Below are 22607 nucleotides of genomic sequence, written 5' to 3'. Positions count from 1 at the left end.
CTTCTGAGTGTGCATTATCAGAAATGAATGCACGCCGTTGCTCGGTAAATACATTTTTGTCTTTTGTTTTGCCCAAAAAATATAACAAATGTTCTGGGTTTTTTTCTGTCTCGATATACGAGACGGTAGTTTAAAGTACATTTTTTAGAGAATTCATTGATTTCAGAGAAGAATGAACTACTTTATGGTGAAAGACTAAAAGAGTGTGTTGAGTAGGCTGTGATAGTGAAACAAAATACAAAAAATGAACTAGAAAAAAAAATCACTTTCCAGGAAACGGAAAGAGTCCCTCCCCACCACCACCACCACCAGCAGCCTTCAGAGCAACAACATAAAAGGTCCAAACCCTTAAATTCCTCTTCTTTCTCATGTTTGATGACTTTTAAAATCATTTACTGCAAACCTGGTTCTTTTTCTAATGGATCGCAGCTTAGTGTAAAGTTAAAACTGGTTAAAAAAAGATGTAGTTATTCATTAGAAACCTTTGTTTTCTCTACTGTCCCTCCCTTTGTCTTAGAAGAGCAAAAAAAAAAATTCAAATGTTTGAGGACAAGAAGAAACAGAATCAACATCACATTTATTTTTGGTCCAGAACAACAGAAGAGTTTGGATCTCATCTTTCATGATCATCCAACAAATACTTTAAAGTTTCTCTCTATGGACAATAAAAAGAGTCATAATGAGAGTTTTCTATTCTGAGTGATGAATGTATTAATGCATGATCCACTGAGGGCACAATGTTCTGACAGAAACAGGGAATTTGGTCATTTTCTAAGATAAAATGGTTAAAGGTTTGGCAAAAATGACAGTTTTTTTGTTCATTTTCTGCACCGTTTGACCTTATAATACAAATAAGATATCAAGTTTCATACAAAAATATGACACTTTGAGGTTCTGTTTAAATTTTTGTGGAAAAGTAATTTGTTTCTCCATCTAAAGTGCTATATAAAAGGAGGAAATTTAATTTAGTCTTAAACCTAGAGAACTATCGCTGAGTTATTTTTTTGAATTTTTCTAGGAGGAATAGGTGGACCAAAGACCAACTCTCCAGTATCATTTTTTTTAGGAATTTTTTTTCTCTATTTGATAATTAGTTTGTAATTTTCTTGCTTGTTTTTAGAATCTTCCTATGTTTTTATTTTCCGTTTTGTTACATAAATCACAGTTGAAAATAAAAGAAAGCTAATTAATCATGTGTTGTAACATTTTGATCTATTTTTTTTGACAAATACGTTTTATTGGGTACATCAGGTAAAAACTACCGAGCCAACGTGATGGTGTAACTTTCTACAGTGAACGTGCTCCATGGTTAAAAACACAGTAGGGTTTTGTTTTTAACGTAATAAAAGCGATTATTTTGGGTCTAAATCCTAAAAAGATTTCCTCTTTTTAGCGTTTTTTCTACAGAAACGAACCAAATGAATGTGAACACAAAACGAGGAGATTCATTCATTATTTATTTATTTTTTAAGAATAGCTTTACATAATCTTATAGTATCCACAGCTATAAAAAATACATTTTTATAATTTAAAATCGGATGCTAGAAAGTTGTTTTCTATTAAAATAATCCTATATAACCACAATAACGAGTGACTTTCAAAAACTGATGTTTTCACGGCAAAAATAAAAATATTAACATTATTAAAAAAAAAATAAAAAGAGTGTTTACAGTGCAAAGTCAATAAAAGCAAAAAAATATCATCAAGTCTCTTACAAAATGGCGAAATCAGTAAATTATTTGCAAAGTTCTGTCATGAATTAGTTTGAAAGTGAACTGAAAATTAAATACTTTTGCTTCCAGAATCAAAACTTCATGAATTTTTATTTACTTTATGTGCCGTCCATCTTTGATTCATATAGTGGGAGAACATAAACACAAATGTTCAGTTTAAATCAAGCGACTCTTCGACTGCTTTCCTGTTTTTTTATGCCTCCGTTTCGTCTTCAGGCGGTCCGAGGACCTGGGCGTCGAGTCTTGACGGTCACCATGTCGTCCCTTTTTGCATCTGTATCGATTCTTTTTCCCTTTTCTGACCTGCAATGAGTTGAAACACACATTAGGTGATCATATTAAAATAAAAATGTAATGTTATTTTTATTTTTTGGTACAAAATCTCCTGGTGTGAACATGGAAATGGACTCCTGTTCTGAGAGTGGAGTTTCCAGCTGTTGCACTTCCTTATTTGGGGGCGGAGACTGATTTTCCCACACCTGTTAGGATCTTCACCAGGTAACTTGACTGTCCTTCCAATGACGGGAGGAGGATCAATGTCATTCCAGTAGATTCTGAAGGAGAAAAGCGGCCAAACGGCCGCTTTTCTCCTTCAGAATCTACTGGAATGACGTTGATCTTGTTAACAGTTCAAAATTACAGTAAATCGAAGAACATAAACACTAGAACTCTGGTGTTAAAGGGTTAAAAAAAACTGTTTTTAATCTTTAAAATGGAGTATAATATGAAGCATCATGTTCAGGAAAAGATAAAACCACTTGTAAGCTATTTTAAGTTATCGATTTCTTCCTAAAGATGCTTTGATCAGTCAGTTAGATGTAGTTTTGTTAGTTTTTTGGGAATATTTCACATTTAATCCATAATCCTTATGAAGTTCTAACTTTTCTACACTATTTCACACCTCGTCCTAAAACCATAAACTTATCACAGAGAGGAGAGTCCAAGTTTATATCAAATCGGCTCTCTCGGGACGTTTGTTTCACGGGAAAATCCCAAATCCCAAATCGTCAGACTTTTCCCTTTTGGGTGGTTTCATGACAAATAAATGGAACATTTTTTTATTTAAAATTAAAAATATATATATACTTCAAGCCTCAAGACAGCTAACGTTAACCTCAAGTTTTAGGATGCTCAAAATCTTTTAGCTAAATCTCCATATTAACCCCTTAATGCCTGTTGTCTCAAATATGCGACAAACCCAATCAGTCATAAAATTACTTACATGTAAAAAAAAGCAAAAACATATGTTTCATAGCTGGAAATAAATCCAGGCATTAAGGGGTTAAGAATTAATCACTAAAAAAACTGTTACCTATTTTGTACTAACAGAAAATTGTGTTTGCTCCTACCCAACCTATTAATGCAAGAAATCTACTCGTCTTATAAGCTAAACATTGTGTTTTCGTGGTGCATCTTAAGGGAACTTCTGTTCTTCGAGTCACTGACTTACAAGAGCAAATAAAGAAGGAACATTTATCAGGAAGGAAGCAGAAAGCTCTTTTAATAGCCAATGTTTGATGCAGTGTCAAACCACAAACATACACAGAAACAGTGACACTTAGTCACAGACGAAACAAAAAAAACATGAAGCCAAGAAGCATTCTTGAGTGAGAAGTCAAACTGAAGGTTAAACCCGACTTCTCCGTATTCCAAAAACTGGTTCTAGTACATGATGATTTGTAGATTATAACTGATCAAATAATTTAAATTGACACAAAATGAGGATATTGTAAAGAAAACACTGTGGCAAATTATTAAAGGGGCCACACCATGAAGAAAAAACAACCTTTTGACCTTTTAAGTGTATTATACTTCACTATAAAGAACCCCAAAGCGCTCCAAAAACCTGCACTCCCAACGGCAACCCCTCCCATTCCCACGAAAACAAGCAGGTTCTCCCGTGCTGATGTCACAGAGGGAGACCGCCCCTTTCAGGAAGAGTCTGTTCTGTCAGCTCCGCCCCCAGTCTAACACCAACACCCAATTTCTCCACAGATATCATTGGCCTGATGTCATCTTGTTATTTAAGGTTTAAATTGATTTATTCTGGAATAATATTCCGGCCTTTTTACTATTCTTAATTATGTTAAAGGTTGGAGTTTTAAAGTTTGAAAACTTGGCATTCTGCTAGCTTTTTTAGATTTTTTTAAGCTATTTTGGAGTTTAGCTCATATTTGAGCTACATGCTAGCTGTTTTGGAAAAAATAGGGTTTTCTTTTTTAGTTTGTTTAGGCTGTTTTGGAGTTAGGCTAATATTTACACGCTAGCTGTTTTAGTTAATTTAGGCTTTTTTTCAGTTTTTCAGAATATTTTGAAGAATATTTTTTTAGCTACATGCTAGCTGTTTTGGCTAACTTAAGTTTTTTTTCTTCGTTTTTAGGCTAATTTGGCATTTAGCTCATATTTTAGCTGGCTATCCGCTTCAGCGCTTTCAGCTATCAACTTCTTAGCTATCAATTTCAACATCTTCATCTATCAGCACCAGCGTCTTCAGCGGCCAAATTCCACTTACAGCATTCACACTACCATTATTGCAGGTAATGCTATACATTTTTATTAACATTTAAAATGTTTTAAATTTTAGTTTTAGAGTGTTCAACAAATGTTTATCTTGTTCAGCCCACGACCTAAAGTGTGTTCTGTATTTTGGCCCCTTGTGCGATTGAGTTTGACATCCCTGGAATATATGGATAGTTTTCTCAAAAAGGCTTAAGAAAATTATGGTATGGCCCCTTTAAATCTAGAATAATGTTTGTTTTGTGAACTTTTAGCAAACTTATGAAACTGTGATAAAGGGAATGAATGAATAAGTAAATAAATAAATAAATAAATAAATAAATAAATAAATAAATAAATAAATAAGTAAATAAGTAAATAAATGAATAAATAAGTAAATGAATAAATGAATGAATGAATAAATAAATAAATAAATAAATAAATAAATAAATAAATAAATAAATAAATAAATAAATTGGGCTATTTTTTAACCTTTAACACCTGAGGAGCTGCAGGTGACGCTTATGCACAAAATCTTTAACATACTATAGCTTTTCAACTGTTGGCACGATCAACGTCATTCCAGCAGATTCTGAAGGAGAAAAGCGGCCGTTCGTTTTAACGGTTGAAAGTTACAGAAAATCAAAGAACATACACACTGGAGCTCCGGTGTTAAAGGATAAACCATAAAAAAACAGAAATAAAATGACAAAACCAACATATCAGGATTAAATAAAATATCAGTGGTTTACATTTTGCCATGCAGTCCACTGACTCCAGGCTGAGAGCACCAGCGAGTCCCTGGAGCGAACCCTCAGCTTGCTGATCTTCTTTGGTATCAGAGTAGAGAACGAGCTCTCAATCTACAACCAAAAAGAAAAAAGAAGTTAGTAACACAGATTCATTTAATAATTCCAGAATTGGTTTTAGTGTGAGGCTGGGACTACCTTGCCATCATCTTTCATTTCATATTCAATCTCGTACTCCAGACTGAAGAAGCTGTGAGGCGTGGACCAGCTGGGCGGAGGGTCAAGGGTCACGTTTAACTCATGGCCGACCTCCTGACACCGGACTATCTGAGGACTGTCCGGCTGAACTACAAAGACAAAACATTTTCTTAACAAAGCTCATCATTCATTGACAAAAGCCATTGTCATACTAAAAAAATCCCCTAAAATGTTGTGATTTATTTCTCTTTTGAGGAACACAGCTCATCATGAACGCTCTTAACTCACTGATGTCTCTGAGGTAGAACGTCTTGGTCCGGCGGAGGATGTAAAACGTGTTGATGGCCTCAGCCGTCAGCTCCAGCGTGGTACTTTCCTCAGCATAAGGGGACAGCGAATGAGGCAGAACAAACTGGAGTTCCCCAACATGGCCGCCGCCGCTGGTTTCCCACCGACACGAACGCTGACCTTCACTGCTGGAGAATTGAGCCCAAACCAGAGTCGCTGATGAGCAAACCGACCGTATCCTCTGTCTGCATACACATGTATTTTTAAACCTCACCAGTCGTGTCCAAGTCCAAGTCGTACTGCTGTAAATCTACTGTCCCTCCAGCTGCACGTGAAATTACAATCGTAGGATTTTGCTCGACAATTCAGCAAAGAATCTAGTAGAGAGAAAAAAATCTGTCTGAATCTGAGCGCTCAAAATGTAAGAAAACACATTTTACAACAGATTAAGAAGTAAATCTCACCTAATGCCACGTCCTCCTCCAGTTCTTGGAACAGATAAGTAGACGAGAGCATCGTTCCCCCTCTCCAGCAGCTGTATTCCCCCAGCATGGGGGCATCTACTTCAGATATTTTGAGATTTGGCCCCTCCATCTGAACATAGTTGTCCAACTCTACCTCTTCCCCGTCTAACCTCCAAGAGACGCCTTCCTCTGTCTGTGTGTTGCAGGTCAGTGTGACTGGATGAGGATCATTCCTTTTGGCCACCACAACTACACAAATATAGAGAAACAACAAATATTGGTCAGAACACAACAAAAGTACTAATAAAATAAAACAAATGAGCCAAAAATGTGATGAATCAAAAAGAAAAGTACAGTTTGCAGGAAAGTTTGTGTGTCCATGTGCTCCTCCGAAGGTGACTAGGAGGAGTCCAAGTGTCCACACTGACAAAATCATCTGAGAACGGAGAAATGAAAAGAATTAGAGGAGAACATTTAAAAAAATTTGGCATATTCTGGTCAATCAGTTAATCTAAAAGAGGAAAATAAACCATACGTTTTAAGACACTCTAAATTAGTTATAATAAATAAAAACAACTGCAAATAAATAAAAAAATGAAACTCAAAAGGGCTGATTTCTTACCATTATGGCGAGTTACTCTGAAAAGATGGCTGGAAGGCAAAGAGCAGAAGTCCGGCGATGATGCATGCTGTGGCTGTCTGCTGAGCCTAATTTTATATTGTTGCTAAAAGCGCCACGTCATCAACACCATCAACCCCCCACGATGGCACCTTTGAAGGTGAGAAAGAAACTGGCCTTACAGCGTGGAGTGCTCAATGGCATTTCCTCTATTCTAATTTGCCTGTCAAATTTTGCCATCAGATAAGCTGTCACTTTCTAATAAAGCCCTGTGATATAGAGATTAGAAGTGTGGGAGTTCTGTGAGGCGGGGGCTTGCCCTCAGCCTTCGAGGCGAAATTCTGCGGGGGATCCAGGCAAACAAGGAATCAGACACCCACACGTAAACCGACAAACATCCCATATACCTGCCTCATTTGGATGGCAATTCCCAGATCCTAAATTCCATAGCCTGAACAGTCAAAATAGACATTGTTTCCTTTAAAAAAAAAAGGTCTACATCAAAGTAAGCGTTGTATTTTAAAGGTTAGACGTTCGGGGCACAAAAAAAAATGTTATTTCCCCCTAACAACTAGTTGATTTTTATTTTAACCCCCTAGAATAAGAAATAATCTGGCACAATCTTTGACTCAAACTGCTATTAAGATGGTTTTTCCCTTCTGAGCGATGGACGCCTGAAACTGTGACAGGTTGGGTGAGCAAAAGGCCGGACTTTCTCTGCATTCACCTGGAGAATAAGATGATAGTCCAAGAAATGAAAGGTTTCTACTCACCCATTGTAGATCTGGTGTTCAAAAACCTTCTTACATCCACTCAAAGTGCGCAGAAAATACATTAATGTTCTGTAAATTTTGTATCCTTTGTCTCAAAGCTGATGCAAAGTCATGGTTGCACATACCTACCATGTTGGGTCATTTTAGCACAAATAGTTTGCTTCGAGTTTCACTTCCTCATATCTCTGAATGGTGAAACCCTTTTTGTTTGCTAAAGGTAAAGTTTGAAAGTTTTTCATGTTTTGGAAAAGTTTATTTGGTCACATCTATTCAAAATCCTTTAAACTGACAGACACTAATCTGCTTACATTATGCTAAAGTGTGGACAGTATTATACTGTCATTTTCCTTTTGGTGCAGAAGTTGCTTTTACAGGCTCCTGGACAGATTTGACTGTGTATTCTATGAAATAAACATATGAGTTGACAAAAACTGCAGATTTTAAACAATTCTAAACTATATATATTTTTTAACATGTCAGATTTGGGTAAATTCACCCATTTTAACGCCTGAAAATGGGTGATTTTTTTTTTTATATTAGGGCTACCATTTTAACACCAGTGACACTTAAACACAAATAAAGTGTTACTACATGATTGTTTTTTATTGCCTCACTGCTAGGATTACACACTTATATTTCCTGTCCTATAACAGATGTTTGATGTCAATCTCCTTTCATTGCTGTAGTTTTATTTTTTGTGTTCGTCCGCCTCTTTTCTGTCAGATGAGTCTTTCGTTTGGAAGATAGTTTTCTATCCACTTTAATCTTTTGTTTGTTAAGTAATTACACTCAAAACTCCAAAAATGTAATCTCTTAAACATCATAAGTGGCTAAAATATAATCAAGGTAATCTGGGTGATGGGAATCACCAGGACTATTAGACTAGGAAAGTTGCATTAACTGTGATAATGCTAGTGTGTATGTTTTTTGCTGAAAATGCAAAATGTTAAATTTGCTAAAAGACTGGAAATTTTGTTAAAGAACTATGAAGAAGTGATGAAGTTGTCCCCAAATTTCTGAAAACTTTGTATTAAAATGCTTAAAAATCCCTAATACATGCCAATTTTCTCTAAAATATTTAGTGTGTTGCTTAAATATGAGCTAAACTCAAGGTTCGCCCAAAAAACTTCAGTAGACGCAAATTAGCCAAAAAAGCTAGCTTGTTGCTTGACATTCCCCTGTAAACTAAATGTTTGCCTGTTGCTAAAATAGAAACTCTAACCTCTAAATAAGCATATAAAAACCTCAGTAGATATCAAATTAGCACAAAACGTTAGCATGATGCTAAATATTTGGCTAAACTCTAAACTAGCATAAAAAAACCTCAGTGGATATAGATTTAGCCCAAAACGTTAGCATGATGCTAAATTATTAGCTAAACTCTAAACTAGCATAAAATAAATCTCAGGAGATATCAAATTAGTCAAAAAAGCTAGCAGCTAGCTCAAACCCATGGTCTCTAAACGGGAACTAGAAATGATAATCCACGCCTTTGTGTCCTCACGTTTAGACTACTGTAACAGCCTCTTCACCTGTCTGAACAAAAAGGAACTGAATCGCCTCCAGATGGTTCAGAACTCCGCTGCTCGGCTTCTGACCCGCACAAACAGAAGAACACACATCACTCCCATTTTAAAGTCTCTTCACTGGCTCCCGGTCCCTTTTAGAATTCATTTTAAAATCTTAGTCCTGACCTTCAGAGCCCTTCATGGACAAGCCCCACCTTATATTGCAGACCTCATCCAGCCCTATACCCCCTCCCAAAGGCTGAGATCCTCCGGGCAGAACTTACTGATGGTTCCCCGGACACGTCTTAAAACCAGAGGAGATCGGTCTTTTAAAGCAGTGGCACCCAGACTATGGAATGAACTCCCTCAATTTTTACGTTCACTGGATTCTATTGATGTTTTTAAAACCCAACTTAAAACCCATTTTTATGATCAAGCTTTTCCGTTCTATTGATTGGGTCTCTCTTTCGTAACTGTAATTTATCATTTTATGTACTTTTATGTGTCTTGTATTCTGTGTCTTTTTAACATATCTGCTCTGTCTTTTTATCTACTGCTCTGTAAAGCACTTTGTGACTTATGTCTGAGAAAAGTGCTATAAAAATAAATATTACTTACTTACTTACTTACACATTGATTTAGTACTAGCTAAACTGCAAAATAGCCTAAAATTCCTCAGTATTTTTCTAAACTTTTTTATTGGAAACCAAATATAGTAAAATTTTAAAACCTTTTTACCAAACCTTCTCAAGAACATAAAATGAATGAGCAATGTGTTAAGTGATAATAATCTGGTGTTTTTTTATGCAAATTTGAGAATGAGGCTGCAAAATGCTTGAATCATTCATGTTAATGAACACAAACTTTTCTATGATGCCCAGTCGGGGATATTTCCCTGTTTCCCTTTAGCTACAGACTAGAATCAAAACCAAAAATAAAGAGTTTCAGAACCTGTGACAAGAAAGACAACACTGGAAAGACAAAATTAATAAATATTCTTATGCTTTATTTAATAAAAAAACCAATACGTCTTATGATAGGAAACCCAGAGCCAAAAAGATAAGTGTGCAATTAAAATAAAAACTTCCATGCTGCAAAAATGGTTTGACAACATTTAAGCTGCTGTAAAATATTTTAGCTTTATGGCAAGTATATATAAGCAAATCAGAATTTGACAACAAGAACACTGTTGTGTTCCAATGCACAGAGGGTCCAGAGAAGCTTTAAAATGTTTCCTGGTTAATTCGCTTCATTCTTTGAGGCTTCATCAAAGTTTTCCACAAGATCTGAAAATGAGCACATGACAAAAAAAAAGTCTGAGGCTCAAATGGCATTTATTTTTCAGCAACCTGGTTTCAAATTGAATGGGAGAGTTTTATATTATCAGCATATAAAATTGTCACTTTGGTGTGAAAATAAAGTTATAGCAAATGTAGGTTTGACTGCTTTGACATTTTGAAAACATATTTTCAAAATAATTTATTATGTTTAATTCTCACCCAATAAGATATAGGGGAAATATTTTCTTTGTCATTAATTTTCATTATTGGTGTGGCTGTTTAAGGATTAATTAAAAAAGACAACATACAGAATAAAAAATGTAAAAAAAAAGATATTGTGAATGTGAAGAACTCCCACCTAATGTGTGTTATAAAAATCTAAAATTATAAAACATGCAAGAACTGAAAGAAATAAAAAAGGTCATATGACAAAGAACTTATCAGCAGTGTTTCCTTTTCAAGCAGCAACCATAATAGCTCAAGACTTATTTTTTTATTTTAAATTATAATGTTTCTATTTAATTACATTACGACTTATAAGACATAAACACTCACCTTTCATTAAAAAACACATCCAACAATTTTTAAGCACATTCAAAAGCTTCATATAAAGAGGCTTTTAAAATGTCACTTTGTAGAGACACATTTCAAACTACAAAAAAAAGTAACACTACAAGATTAAAGTCGTAAATTTACGACTTTGAATCTCGTAAGTTCAAGATTTTCTTTAACTGTAAATTTACAGGATTAGGATCACAAAAAAATAGTTTCTTCAGAAATGTATATTTCAAAGCTTCTTTATTTTTGAAACCCATGTGGAAATTTCTGACATTGAAAGTCAGAGACAACTTTAAAACAGGTACATTAACGAGAAAAAAAATATTAATTTGGCTTACAACTATTAAAGTCATAAACATACGACTTTATTCTCGTAATTTAACCGTTTTGACTTTTTTTCTAGTAGATTTATGATTATTTTCCCCGTAAATTTACGAGATTAAGACCAAAAAAATGCTTTTTTCTTGCTGATTTATTACTTTCCTCATAAATTTGCATTTTTTTCTCGTAAATCTACATATTTTAAAGTTGTAAATTTAAAGTCATAAATTGACAAATTAAAAAAAACGTAAATTTACAAGAAAAAGTAATAAATTTAACCTTTAACTTTTAAAGTTGTAAAGATACAACTTTCTTCTTGTAATTTAGCAGTTTTTCTTTTTTCTTGTAAATTTACGACTTTTCTCTGAAAAAAATTGATAGTAAACTGGCCCTAATACTCAGTCGTATCTAATTATCGAAATCAGTAACACAAATATTAGCAAGAATATTTTGTAATTTTAAAGTAGTAATTATTTTGATTAATGTCTGAAATTATGTTCCAGCCAAAGTGCTTTTCTGGTTAATTACCTTTAGATTAATCTCTATTTTGTTTTCCACACTGATGCTGAGCGTTAAAACTCATAGAGAAGATGATCACTTTGTTTTCTACTTAAACCGAAAGCTCCAAATTAACGAGTAAATAGTGCTTTTGTCTCCAACATATTGACAACAAAACAAGGTTTTTGCTGACGTGTTTTGAAAAGGGGAAGAGAAAAGGGGTTTACCTGGAACTTCATCCTCCTCGTCTTCAGCAGCAGCGACGGGGACTTTGTGCTCTCCCACTGTGAGAAGCGAAGGGGAAAATGGTCAAAATGCCACACAACTGTTCCAGACAAACGCGACTGATGAGAAGTGGCTGGTACCGGCTTTGGGAAGGCTCTCGGCGAGTCTCCTGAGGCTGGTCAGGCTGTCGGCGCCTAACTGACTGAGGATCCCCGGAAGCATTTCGGTCAGCTGCTTGTTCTCAGCATGTCCTGTGATGGTGAAGGTGTTGGCGCCCAATGAGGCCTGGACTTTTGGGTTGTTAAAGTGGATCACTGTCCCCTGGTTTGTAAACATGTTCACCTGTAGGAATGCAAACAGTTTTTTTAATTAAACCTAACTAATATTTAGAATTTTTGTTTACTTTTCATCGGTTCCAACATTTTAGATACATTGTGAATTATTTGATTACATTAATTAGAAACGAAATTATGTTTTTGAAATAAATAGGTATATTTCAGTAACTGATTGACAATAACCTCACTAAACTAACGGTTATTCAAAAGTCTGTGAACCGTCAAACTTTTCTCAAATTCATCATGGAGGACATGAAGACTGAAAGATTGAGTTTATTTATTTTCAAGAACTGAATAAAAGAATCGGTGCACGTCTCCGTGTGTGGGTTCAGATCTCCCAGTGAGGAGCATTAGCTTTCCCACAGCTGCTGCTCCGTAACAGAGACGTACTGTCAGGGGAAGGCAGTACGGCAAGCCAAAAGGATCAAAAATCGCCAGGAAAAGCGGGCATGGCAGTGCCTCACCTGCACATGTACTACGAATAATAATTATTTGAAATATTGAAATGCTCCTGCAGTTTCAATATTAAAATGAATACCAAAAAAAATGAAAGTTTAATTTTTTCATTTAAGATTTTATTTTAATTTTTGGGGCAGCATTCTTTTCTCAGTGTTTGTAGATTTGGTCTCCAGATATGTAAATATAATCAGAAATTACATGTTTTTACATTTTTGTTAATTATAAAAGATGTGTGAGTCTGTATTTATGCTCTGAAGTGCATTATAAATGTTTTCTCAAATAGGATATATGTTTTAAAGCTTTTCAAAAAAGTTATTTTAGGCTTTTATCTTCTTGTTTTTTTACTTTTTACTGATCCGAAAAATGATCGGACTTTTGTGATTCATTACCCTCCTATTGATAAGTATTTATAACAAACAGATTGTCAAGAAAACGGTTCTGCGTATGACTTTAAAAGTAGTTTTAATGAGCCTGCATACATCCCATGACTCGCTGTGTCTCATCGTTGTTTTACATTTTTCCACATTTCACCGGTTCTACGTTTTTACTCCATTTACATCCCGTAATCCCCACATTATGGGATGTAAATGCAACCGGCTGTGGTGGCTGTTTTGGTTCAGTTGTTCTGCTCTAAGCATGGAGTACACCTAAACTTTATTGGCAATTTATCTGAAGACACCCTAAAAGACCAAAGGGAACGCTTTAAAAATAGATTAACAGATGATTAGAGTGGGTCTTTAATAAATCACTGCCACAAAATGTGCTACTTAGTGAAGTTCAACAAATACCTCCTCAATTCCAGAGATGTTGTTTACTCCTAGTTTCTTTAGGGAAAACTGCAGCTTTTTGTCATCTGCTGTGGCTGTTCTGTGCACAACCTTCTTCTTTCTCCGAGCTGACCCCTACGGAGCACAAATATTTTCATCAGATGACTCTGAATTTCTAAAACCAGTTGTCCTGCCAACAGACATTCAGCTCACCTTCCCACCTATGCGGACCTGGGCCTGCAGTTTGACCAGCTTCTCCTGATTCATTATTGACTCTTTCATCTAAAACGACAAATACATTCAGAAATACCACAGATTTATAGGAACACAGAATATATGGACTGTTCTTAGATAATGGAGGTATAAATACTATAGTTGTTCTGCAGGTAATTTTAACATTCCTGGTTTACATCTAGGATTCAATAATACAAAAAAAGCTATTTAATTTTTTTTATATATAAGCCTAGGAAATAATTGTAACTTTTATGTTTTAATTTAAGGTGTTTCACGGGAAGAACAGTGATTCAAAGTGTCTGCAGTAGATAAAAGTCCCTAAAATCTCCCCTCAGTTTTGGCTTCTGACAAAGCCCAATTCTATCCAGAAATAACTAGATTCAAACCTGCACTCAAGACAGATCTGACACATTCCTCTTCTCTGGAGGACTATTTCCACGAATATCATTTCCAAATATTAACTATTGTTGGACTTCAGTGCAGACATTCTCCTTCAGGACAGTTTTTAAGTGTTTATCTTCTAGTCTGATCAGCTGTCAAATTCATAAAAACTTTTCTGAACTAGAAAGATCAGACTTCGTGACATTTAGTCAGTATACAACAAAACGATCCAAAGCACATGGTACAATGACGTCAGACTTTTTTTCAATTAAATGAAACTCATTGGCCAAGTTTTTGAACAGAGGGTTAGCTAAACATGAGCTAAACAGCGGCCTAAGCTTCTTTATACAGATATTAGTATTTAGTTAAAAACGATACTTTTATATTTTTTGTGACTATGAGTTAATTTATTATTCCATAAGGTTAAGTAGAATTAGGAAGTGTGTAAAATGCAGTCAGACTCGAACAGACCTGGCGGTGAACACGCGGTACAAACTGTCACTACCCGAGAGCGGAAAAAGCGCAGGAGACGCCGGAAATGACGTCGACGCGTTGATTCACTACAGACGGACGCTTTCCTAAAAGTTATTTCTCAATTTTTTTTCCTGCGTAATTTCTGTTTCTGATTTAAAAACATGATTCAATATATATATATATATGTATTTTGTTAATATTGCTGTTAAAGCATCTTTAGACGAAACAATAATCTGGATAAGACAAGATAGTCCTTTATTCGTCCCAGTGACTGGGAAAATCCCAGGAAATTCCAAATCAATAATTCAGTATAACTTATTACTATTATTATTATTATTATTATTATTATTATTATTATTGTTGTTGTTGTTGTTGGTGGTGGTGGTGGTCGTGAAGGTGTTTCTGTTGTTGTTGTGTCACTGTTAATATAGTTATTTTCTTTGTTATTGTTGTTTAATATATATTTTAAATTCCCTTTCGAACTATAGTTAGGCATGGAAAAAACTAAATACATTGTTCTATTCTATTCTATTCTATTCTATTCTATTCTATTCTATTCTATTCTATTCTATTCTGTACAGTAGGCTATATTAAACATTGATGCTTGATTAAACATTTTTGGGGCAGAGACCAAACGTCTTCCTACTGAATACTGCAACCAAACTTATTCCTGTAAAGCATATTCTATTCTATTCTATTCTATTCTATTCTATTCTATTCTATTCTATTCTATTCTATTCTATTCTATTCTATTCTATTCTATTCTACTGTTTCCTGTAGATACCACCTCCGACCTGCAGGGGGAAGCCAAGAAGCAGCAGGGTGACCGGAAACTACCAGAAGAAGCATTTTTCTTTTAGTAATGGCGTCCTCCTGAGAGCTCGCGGACAACGTGATTTAACGACAAAATGAAGACTTTTGTATTAACTTCAACTAAGTCTTAGTTTTACTTTCTTTGTTGGCGTTCAACGTTCTAAACACATTCGTACTCCTGCTTGTCGAAAGGTAGGAATAAACATAAAACTACAAGCGATTAAATGTAAAAGTTAATAACTGCACAAATCATGGTCTGCTTTTGTGTTCATACGGCAGTTTGACGTTTAATTTAGGAAAGCACAAATAAATGAGTAAATTACGTATTCATACTTGAAGTAGTTTCAATTAGCTTCTGAAATGAAAATCATTTAATTCAATAACAAAGTTAAGAAGGTGTTTTATTGTTTTTATAAAGTGTATTTTATTCTGAAATGTTATGTATGATTGTTTGGTCGTAAAACGCATTTTTTTCTGTTTTATTAGTAAGTTTAGATTTTTTTATATGCAGAATTATTTAAGTTGGTAAAATATTAATTTAAAAAATACAGTTTTCAGTAAATCATTTGTTTAATCATTCAAAAAGCACATTGCATGTTATACATCTGTCTCCTTTTGTTTGTTTCTGCTCATTTAAATCAGACTACTTTGCTGTCTGAGATGGCTTCATATAAACCAACAAAAATTCCAGTTTATCCCAAACTGGGAGAAAAGGTCACAGGAGACACACTGTACTGGAAAAACTACAAGGTGGGTAGTTTTTATGTATATTCCTTCACTGATTTAAATCAGTTTATTTTCTAACAATTATCCTTTTTTGATCCAGACTCCAATCCAGATAAAAGAATTTGGAGCTGTGTCAAACATCGACTTTTCCCCTGTGGCTCCGTATAATTTTGCTGTGACAGCTTTCACAAGAGTAAGTCTTCACTTCTTATTCAGGGTGTTGTTCTTAAAGATATTTTATATTTATTTTAGCGGTCAAACCCTTGAAAAGAACCCAAACACTTAATTTTGAGTTACATAATTACAGAAACAGAAGTTACATGGTCAGGAAATCCTGTTACAAACTTGGTTAAAAATGCAAATTGGTTTATTGTATTTAAAAATAATCCTAAATCCTATGCAAAGGTGGTCACTTTTTTATCTTTAAGAAAAGTTTAATCCAACATTAATTTGATGTTTTCATCCTAAATAATAATTTGCTTTTGCTGTCATCAGAAATAGAAGTAAATATACAAACTTTGAGGTAAAGCTGAGAAAATGGCTCATGAATGAACAGAACAGTCTGGTTCTGTTTCTACCTGCTTTTATCTTCCCGTTTCCTTTACTTCCTGTTATTTATTTTTTTGGCTCAAATCTAAGCAGATTTTTACATTTTGTGACTTTACACATAAATATTTTACTCTAAATTTATTTCTGTTATTATGATTGCTTTTTCGCACTAATCGATGTTTGTAATTGTACATTTTTGTTCTTTCTTTCTGAATCTTCTCTTATTGGATCCTAAATGTAAAGAAAATAAGTACATTATATTCAAAATATCAGGCAGTAAGAGTACAAAAAGTAGCTTGTCTTGAAATTTAAGTGTGAGATGTTTCTATTTTCCAGCAGTTTGTTCTGACTCTGCTTTTCATTTTCTCACAGATTCATCTTTACGGGCCGCTCTCCCAGGAGCCTGTCAAGACTTATACCCGTTTCAAAGATACGGCGTACTGCGGCCGCTTCCGGTCAGACGGTCAGCTGCTTGTGGCAGGATGTGAGGACTCTGTCGTTCGGCTCTTTGATGTTGGCGGCAAAGTGGCGCTGAGAATGTTCAAAGGTCACACAAAGTAAGGACTTTCGACATTCTATTTAGTGGAAGTTTGTGATTTAATAAATCCTCTTTAAAAAGAGCCCTTTTTTTGACGCAATGGGACTTTTAAATGCGAAATGAGTGAAATACCAAATATTCTTTCAAATCCAAGATTTTCCAAGTAAACTGAAGAATTATTTAAGGGCAAAAACCATTTTAATTCCCAATTTTTAACCCAACATTGATTCTTTACTGTCATTTTGACATAAATGTTCCTGCAAACCTTCTTCCATTATTTATAAATACTATTTTAAAGATGCTCCTTTGCTTCTTTTGAGTTTTTGTATGACAAATGTTGTATGATGATATCTTGAGTGATCCATCGACTGATAATAATAATGATGATCACAAGATTTCTGACAACCTGCCATCTGTCTGTTTGAACTTGAACCGTATAAGATTATGTTGAACATCTCTTTTTTTTATATCTCCTTAAGGGCCGTTCATGTCACAGACTTCACCTCCGACCGTTACCAGATCCTGACGGGGTCGGATGACTACACCTGCTGTCTTTGGGATATCCCAAACTCAGTTAAGCTCAACACTTACCAGGAACACACCGATTACATCCGCTGTGGAGTGACGAGTAAACTCAACAGAGATCTCTTTGTTACGGGTGAGATGGAAGCTTTCTCTGCTGTAATGGAGTGATCTGAAAGGGAACTGAGCATGAATCCCTTTAGGTTTAATTTGAATCAGCCTAAATGTATTGTAGTACATTATATAGATACTTTATTGATTCAGATGGAAATTGCACGTCCAAAATGTGACTTACATTTGGTATTTTCATTCCAGGGTCATACGATCACTCACTAAAAGTTTTTGATGCCAGAACGGACAAAAGTGTGATGACCATCAACCATGGCCACCCGGTGGAGAGTCTGCTCCTGTATCCCTCTGAAGGACTGCTCGTTTCTGCAGGTCAGCACCTTCATACCAGAGCAGGAGAAACCAGTGATTCATCAATTACCTTTACCTCTCATATGATTCCATATACATCTCAATACATACAAGACTAACTCTGTGGGGATACCACAGTCCAATTCTATCGTCTAAGACAGAGGTCGACAACCTTTCACAGTAAAAGAGTCATTTGGGCTCGTTTTCTACTGATCAAACCTAGAAGGAGCCGCATCGTCTTACTTTATCCTTTAAGAAATTTGGATTTTGCATTCATAACCTTTTTTAATAATAAATATGAATTCTATCTATTTTTTGGCATGAACAAAAGAAAAATTTTAAATAAACCTAGCATCTCTCAAATGTATTTTTTTTTTTAGGTTTGACAGAATCTTAAATAACTTATTTTCAAAATAAAAGATGCTCTGTGCCAAACAAGATCATCTCAGTGCAGCTCCGGAAAACAAGTAACCAATGTTGCGCAGCTAAAGATCAAACTTTTTACTAAAGTTTAGCTTTGCATATAAAATCTGTTCATTCTGAAGGTAACATTGACCAAACAAGACGTTTTCAGGTCAACAGGGATGTAAAAACCTACAAACTTTATCATCTCTAAATTAAATAAATGTTAATTAAGTAATCCTTACTTAAAAAAATGCTATTTTATTTTTTGTTGTTGTTGTTCTTCGTCCTCAGCAGTCTTATACTGCTGGGTTTTGTTATTTTAGTTTGCAGTTGGACAATATTTTAATCAACAATAATAATATGCCTAAAGGACATATTAGCTTTAAACATAAAAACTTGTCATTTTGTTTGTTTTTTTAAAATGTTTATGTTCTCTGTGGTTACAAAAAAAGTGCAGTATTAATTTATCTAGGCAAGGGTTTTATGTTTAGTGCTCACCACACATATCCCTCGCTGCGTTTCACCTTCCGCCAATTGAAATTGACCTGACTTTGTAGAAGCAAGCTTGTTTTTTGTTTGAATCAAACGTACATAAAACAGCAAAGACAGTAAAGACACAACAGGAGGAGAGACTGACAGTTTCCTATAAAACAATTATTTACTTCCTGATCCATTTCATATCTTTCTACCAACATAATCTTGTTCGTATCTGTAGTTTTTAGCCAATATTATTCTAATAGCTAGATTTTTTTTAATGCATCCTTTACATCCATAATTTTAACCACTCCAGGGGGCACATTTAGCTGTTGATTTATCCATTTTTTTGTGACTAAATTGCTGCTACCCAAAATGAGCAAAAGAAAAAAAAGTCAAATTAAAAACAGTTTAAGGGTTTTCCAGGGTTGTAATAAGTTAAGTGATAAAAGCTCTGTGTGTTTCTGTGTGATTGACGCTTTTCTTCTTCTGTTTCCAGGTGGGCGCTACGTGAGAGTGTGGGATCTGCTGAAAGGCGGACAGCCTCTGGTGTCTCTGAAGAACCATCACAAAACAGTCACCTGTTTGGCTCTCAGCAAAAACGGCCAGAGGCTGCTGTCCGGCTCTCTGGACAGGTACAGCAGCTGGAAACTCAAGTGTGATGGAAACCGGATACGCTTGTTTGTCGTTGCATTTGAAAAATCCCAGCAATACAAATTTTCCTGTGTACACACAGCTTTATTATAAGAGGCTGAAACTGCCCCACCTCCTGTAAACAAACAGAATGAATGATCTAAAGCGGAGCTGTTTGCTTTACAGACATGTGAAGGTGTACAACACAACCACCTATAAAGTGGTCCACAACTTTGACTACCCTGCTGCCATCCTCAGTCTGGCTCTGGCTGTAAGAAAACATTGATTTATCTCATTTTTTTTATTTTATTGATTGATTTAGTTCCATTTGATTCCATTTGAATGTGCTTTTTTTAATGTCACAATAATATGTCTATGTTCTAGCCGAAGGATAAGTCTATTGTTGTGGGAATGACCAACAGCATTCTGAACATCAAACACCAGAAACCCTCAGAGAAAGCGAAGGCCACCGCTGGCCACGCGAGGCGACGCCCATCGTACCGCGTTTACTCACACAGAAAAAGATACAATCCAAAACTGGTCAGTCTTTGTCTGTAAATGTTGATTTTTTAATTAGACTTAAAGTTTAAAGAATGAAAACACACAATCAAAGAAAGTGGTTTCTGCAGGTTTTGTGGTTAAAAGCAAGTTTAACTTTTCATTAAAGCATTCTTTTTTTTTCTCTTCTGCTTGCTGCAGGATGATTATCTTGTCAGTAAGCCAGTGAGGGAGCATTTGGCCAAATATGACAAGCAACTGAAGAAGTTTAATGTGTCTAAAGCTTTGGACAGAGCCTTGGAGGTAAGGAGGAGGAATTCTAACCATGGAGATCTTTTCCCTTTAAGACTAGATCTGTTTTTGGTGTTTTTCACATGTTCTTGATGGAGAAAATTTAGTTCAAACTTGCATTTTTGAGTATTTCTTCATTAAAATTGATGTGAATCAGGAGCAGACAAAAAAACGTTTGAAAAATACTTTATTTGTATGTAGAAAATACAATGCTACAAGCTCCCTGCTTCATTCTGCAATGGAGAAGGGAAAGGGGGCGGGGTTGCTCACAACTCGGATGCAAATTTTTAATTAGAAAACAATATAGGTTTACTGACTTTGGCTAAAAATTAATAATTAAAAGACCTCTGGGAACAATTTTACGATAGAAAAATATATATTTGGAGTGGAACTTTAAAACTTACTGTTTATGCATTTAATTGTGGTAGTTCGCTGACATACAGTCGAATATGGGACAAACATCTCAAAGCACTGATGCAGTTTGAATTTGTTATTTTTTAATAGGCCGGGACTAAAGCGAGAAAGCCGGAGATCACCGTCGCTGTCATAAAGGAGCTGGATCGAAGAGGAACTTTGAAGAACGCTCTCGCAGGGCGAGACGAGCAGGAGCTCTCACAGCTACTCAGGTTCATGATCGGGTAAGAAGCTAACAGGATTTTCTTTGTCACGTTACTTTTTTTTTTGTTTTATCTGACACAACATTATGAAAACAATAAAAGGACTAGAAAAGTTGAATTTCCTGCTATAAAGCTAGTGTCAATGCTTTTTGCTGAAAGTAGTTGCTGAAGATGCTGAAGCTTTTTGCTGAAAACAGAGACTTAATTTACTTAAATTACTGAAGGGATTAGCTGAAAATGCAAAAGCTATTTACAAAATGTTCATTTTAATAAAAGAATGGAAAGTTTAAAATCCCCAATACATGCCAATTTTACAAAAATATTTTGTGTTGCTTAAATATGAGCTAAACTCCAAATTAGCCCGAAAAACTTCAGCAAAATTAGCCAAAGAAAGCTAGTTCATTGCTGTTTTAAAAAACTAGGCTAAACCCAAAAATGGCCTAAAATTCCTCAGTAACGCCAAAAACGTTAGCCTGTTGCCAAATATTAGCTAAACTCTAAATTAGCATAAAATACCTCAGTAGATAAATTACCTAAGAAAAGTTAGCATGTCTAAAATATTAGCTAAACTCTAAATTAGCATAAAAAAACCTCAGTAGATACCAAATAAGCCAAAAAGCTAGCACATTTAAATCAATTACATAATAATTAATTACTAGCTAATTTTCAAAATTGCCTAAAATTCCTGAGTAAACTTAATTAGCCAAAAATGTTAGCCTGTTGCTAAAAGATTAGCTAAACCCCAATTTTATTTTAAATGACTGTAAAAGATGAAAACATAGCCTGTGAATATATTTAAAGTCTTGTTGCTAATCCACTTAAAATACTGAAATTTGAAGACTTTTTCATTCATTTCCTATGGGGAATGTTTTGCTTAATATTTAAAAAAACTATAAAGTTTATCAATGTTAAAAATACAAGCAGTAATGTCCTGAACGAGCTGAACGTTTTGATAATATGATTGCTTTCTGAAAGTGTGATTGAGTTTTTACGTGCCAAAAAACATACTAAAAGGAGCAGGATAATCACAATAATCGAGGATTATTGTGCCAAAATGGATGTTAACATTCGGTTTTGATGACGTTTATTTCCAGAAATCTGATTGACGCCAGGTTTGCTCCAGTCCTCATAACACCAGCTGAGATGATCCTGGACATCTATCAGTCGGTCATCGGTCAGTCCCCAGTCGTTGACAAACAGCTGCTGCATCTACAGTCCCTGCTGGAAAGAGAACTGGACTATCAAAAGGACCTTCTGGAAGTTCTTGGCATGTTAGACACCTTATTTGCCTCCTCTCTGCCTAAAATGGAGGTGCCGTGCTCTGGGATCAGCACATCGAATGGCCTGACTCTGGGAGAATCGACTGCATCAAGACCACAGGTTCAGGTCACCTGAGTCTTTAAGGTGATGGACTGACTTTAGACCAAGTGAAAGAAAGAGCTTTTATAATTCTGAAAATGTATTCTCTGAAATGTTGATTTCCTGCAGTAAAGAAAACATTTGGGAACCAGATTGGCCTCAAATTTTCTGACATTTGACCAAAATTGGATGAAGCTGTGGGATGACTCCTTAAAAAAATTAATTTACATACATGCATACACACAGTGGGGAAAAAAGTGTTCAGTCAAACAAGACGAAACTAGTTTAAATGCAAGTTCTAGAGTACACTTGTTTTGGATGGATGAATAATACTTAAAAAACTTTTTTTTCCATATCTCAAGAAATATGCTACTAAAAGAACAGAAAAAAGATAAAAACACT

General features: G+C 35.1%; 3 protein-coding genes across 6 annotated transcripts; 1 reads left to right on the top strand and 2 right to left on the bottom strand.

The window, feature by feature from the left end:
• Nucleotides 1–1437: 1437 nt before the first annotated feature.
• On the bottom strand, nucleotides 1438–9295 carry si:dkey-88e18.2 (interleukin-12 subunit beta). Of its 4 annotated transcripts, none has more exons than XM_024275739.2 (8): nucleotides 6551–9295; nucleotides 6283–6364; nucleotides 5929–6177; nucleotides 5739–5841; nucleotides 5465–5652; nucleotides 5177–5325; nucleotides 4982–5092; nucleotides 1438–2036 (listed from the first exon to the last, which is right to left on the bottom strand). In XM_024275739.2, the coding sequence occupies exons 1-8, from the start codon at nucleotides 6551–6553 to the stop codon at nucleotides 1890–1892; spliced, it is 1032 nt and encodes a 343-aa protein (XP_024131507.1). In that variant the 5' UTR covers nucleotides 6554–9295; the 3' UTR covers nucleotides 1438–1889. The 4 variants fall into 4 exon arrangements, with proteins under 4 accessions (XP_024131507.1, XP_024131509.1, XP_036069319.1 ...); XM_024275741.1 differs by lacking the exon at nucleotides 6551–9295 and having other exon boundaries at nucleotides 5929–6027; nucleotides 6099–6177; nucleotides 6283–6344; XM_036213426.1 differs by lacking the exon at nucleotides 6551–9295 and having other exon boundaries at nucleotides 6283–6487.
• Nucleotides 9296–9813: 518 nt separating this feature from the next.
• Nucleotides 9814–14445, bottom strand: LOC112148546 (transcription factor BTF3). The gene is made up of 6 exons (XM_024275743.1): nucleotides 14358–14445; nucleotides 13485–13553; nucleotides 13293–13406; nucleotides 11851–12052; nucleotides 11713–11769; nucleotides 9814–10114 (listed from the first exon to the last, which is right to left on the bottom strand). The coding sequence occupies exons 2-6, from the start codon at nucleotides 13551–13553 to the stop codon at nucleotides 10068–10070; spliced, it is 489 nt and encodes a 162-aa protein (XP_024131511.1). The 5' UTR covers nucleotides 14358–14445; the 3' UTR covers nucleotides 9814–10067.
• Nucleotides 14446–15159: 714 nt separating this feature from the next.
• On the top strand, nucleotides 15160–22358 carry utp15 (UTP15 small subunit processome component). Its single transcript, XM_024275742.2, has 12 exons — nucleotides 15160–15365; nucleotides 15816–15923; nucleotides 16000–16092; nucleotides 16821–17005; nucleotides 17466–17644; nucleotides 17824–17949; nucleotides 19307–19442; nucleotides 19627–19711; nucleotides 19825–19980; nucleotides 20140–20241; nucleotides 20734–20867; nucleotides 21941–22358. The coding sequence occupies exons 2-12, from the start codon at nucleotides 15834–15836 to the stop codon at nucleotides 22239–22241; spliced, it is 1587 nt and encodes a 528-aa protein (XP_024131510.1). The 5' UTR covers nucleotides 15160–15365; nucleotides 15816–15833; the 3' UTR covers nucleotides 22242–22358.
• Nucleotides 22359–22607: the final 249 nt, after the last annotated feature.

Source organism: Oryzias melastigma, linkage group LG9 (genome assembly GCF_002922805.2).
Source record: "Oryzias melastigma strain HK-1 linkage group LG9, ASM292280v2, whole genome shotgun sequence".
Classification (NCBI taxonomy): Eukaryota; Metazoa; Chordata; class Actinopteri; order Beloniformes; family Adrianichthyidae; genus Oryzias; species Oryzias melastigma.
This window is presented reverse-complemented; position numbering and strand designations above follow the sequence as displayed.

Bases quoted from the DNA above. Each gene is read 5' to 3' on its own strand.
- si:dkey-88e18.2 (XM_024275739.2), bottom strand. The intron at 5,653-5,738 runs GTGAGGTTTAAA...TCAATTCTCCAG, and splicing joins CTTGGACTTGGACACGACTG to CAGTGAAGGTCAGCGTTCGT. The intron at 2,037-4,981 runs GTAAACCACTGA...AACTCATTGCAG, and splicing joins AGTGGACTGCATGGCAAAAT to GTCAGAAAAGGGAAAAAGAA.
- LOC112148546 (XM_024275743.1), bottom strand. From the start codon at position 13,553: ATGAAAGAGTCAATAATGAATCAGGAGAAGCTGGTCAAACTGCAGGCC. The intron at 13,407-13,484 runs GTGAGCTGAATG...TGTGCTCCGTAG, and splicing joins AGGTCCGCATAGGTGGGAAG to GGGTCAGCTCGGAGAAAGAA. The intron at 12,053-13,292 runs GTATTTGTTGAA...GCATTCCTACAG, and splicing joins ACATCTCTGGAATTGAGGAG to GTGAACATGTTTACAAACCA.
- utp15 (XM_024275742.2), top strand. From the start codon at position 15,834: ATGGCTTCATATAAACCAACAAAAATTCCAGTTTATCCCAAACTGGGA. The intron at 15,924-15,999 runs GTGGGTAGTTTT...TTTTTGATCCAG, and splicing joins TGTACTGGAAAAACTACAAG to ACTCCAATCCAGATAAAAGA. The intron at 19,443-19,626 runs GTACAGCAGCTG...TTTGCTTTACAG, and splicing joins CTGTCCGGCTCTCTGGACAG to ACATGTGAAGGTGTACAACA.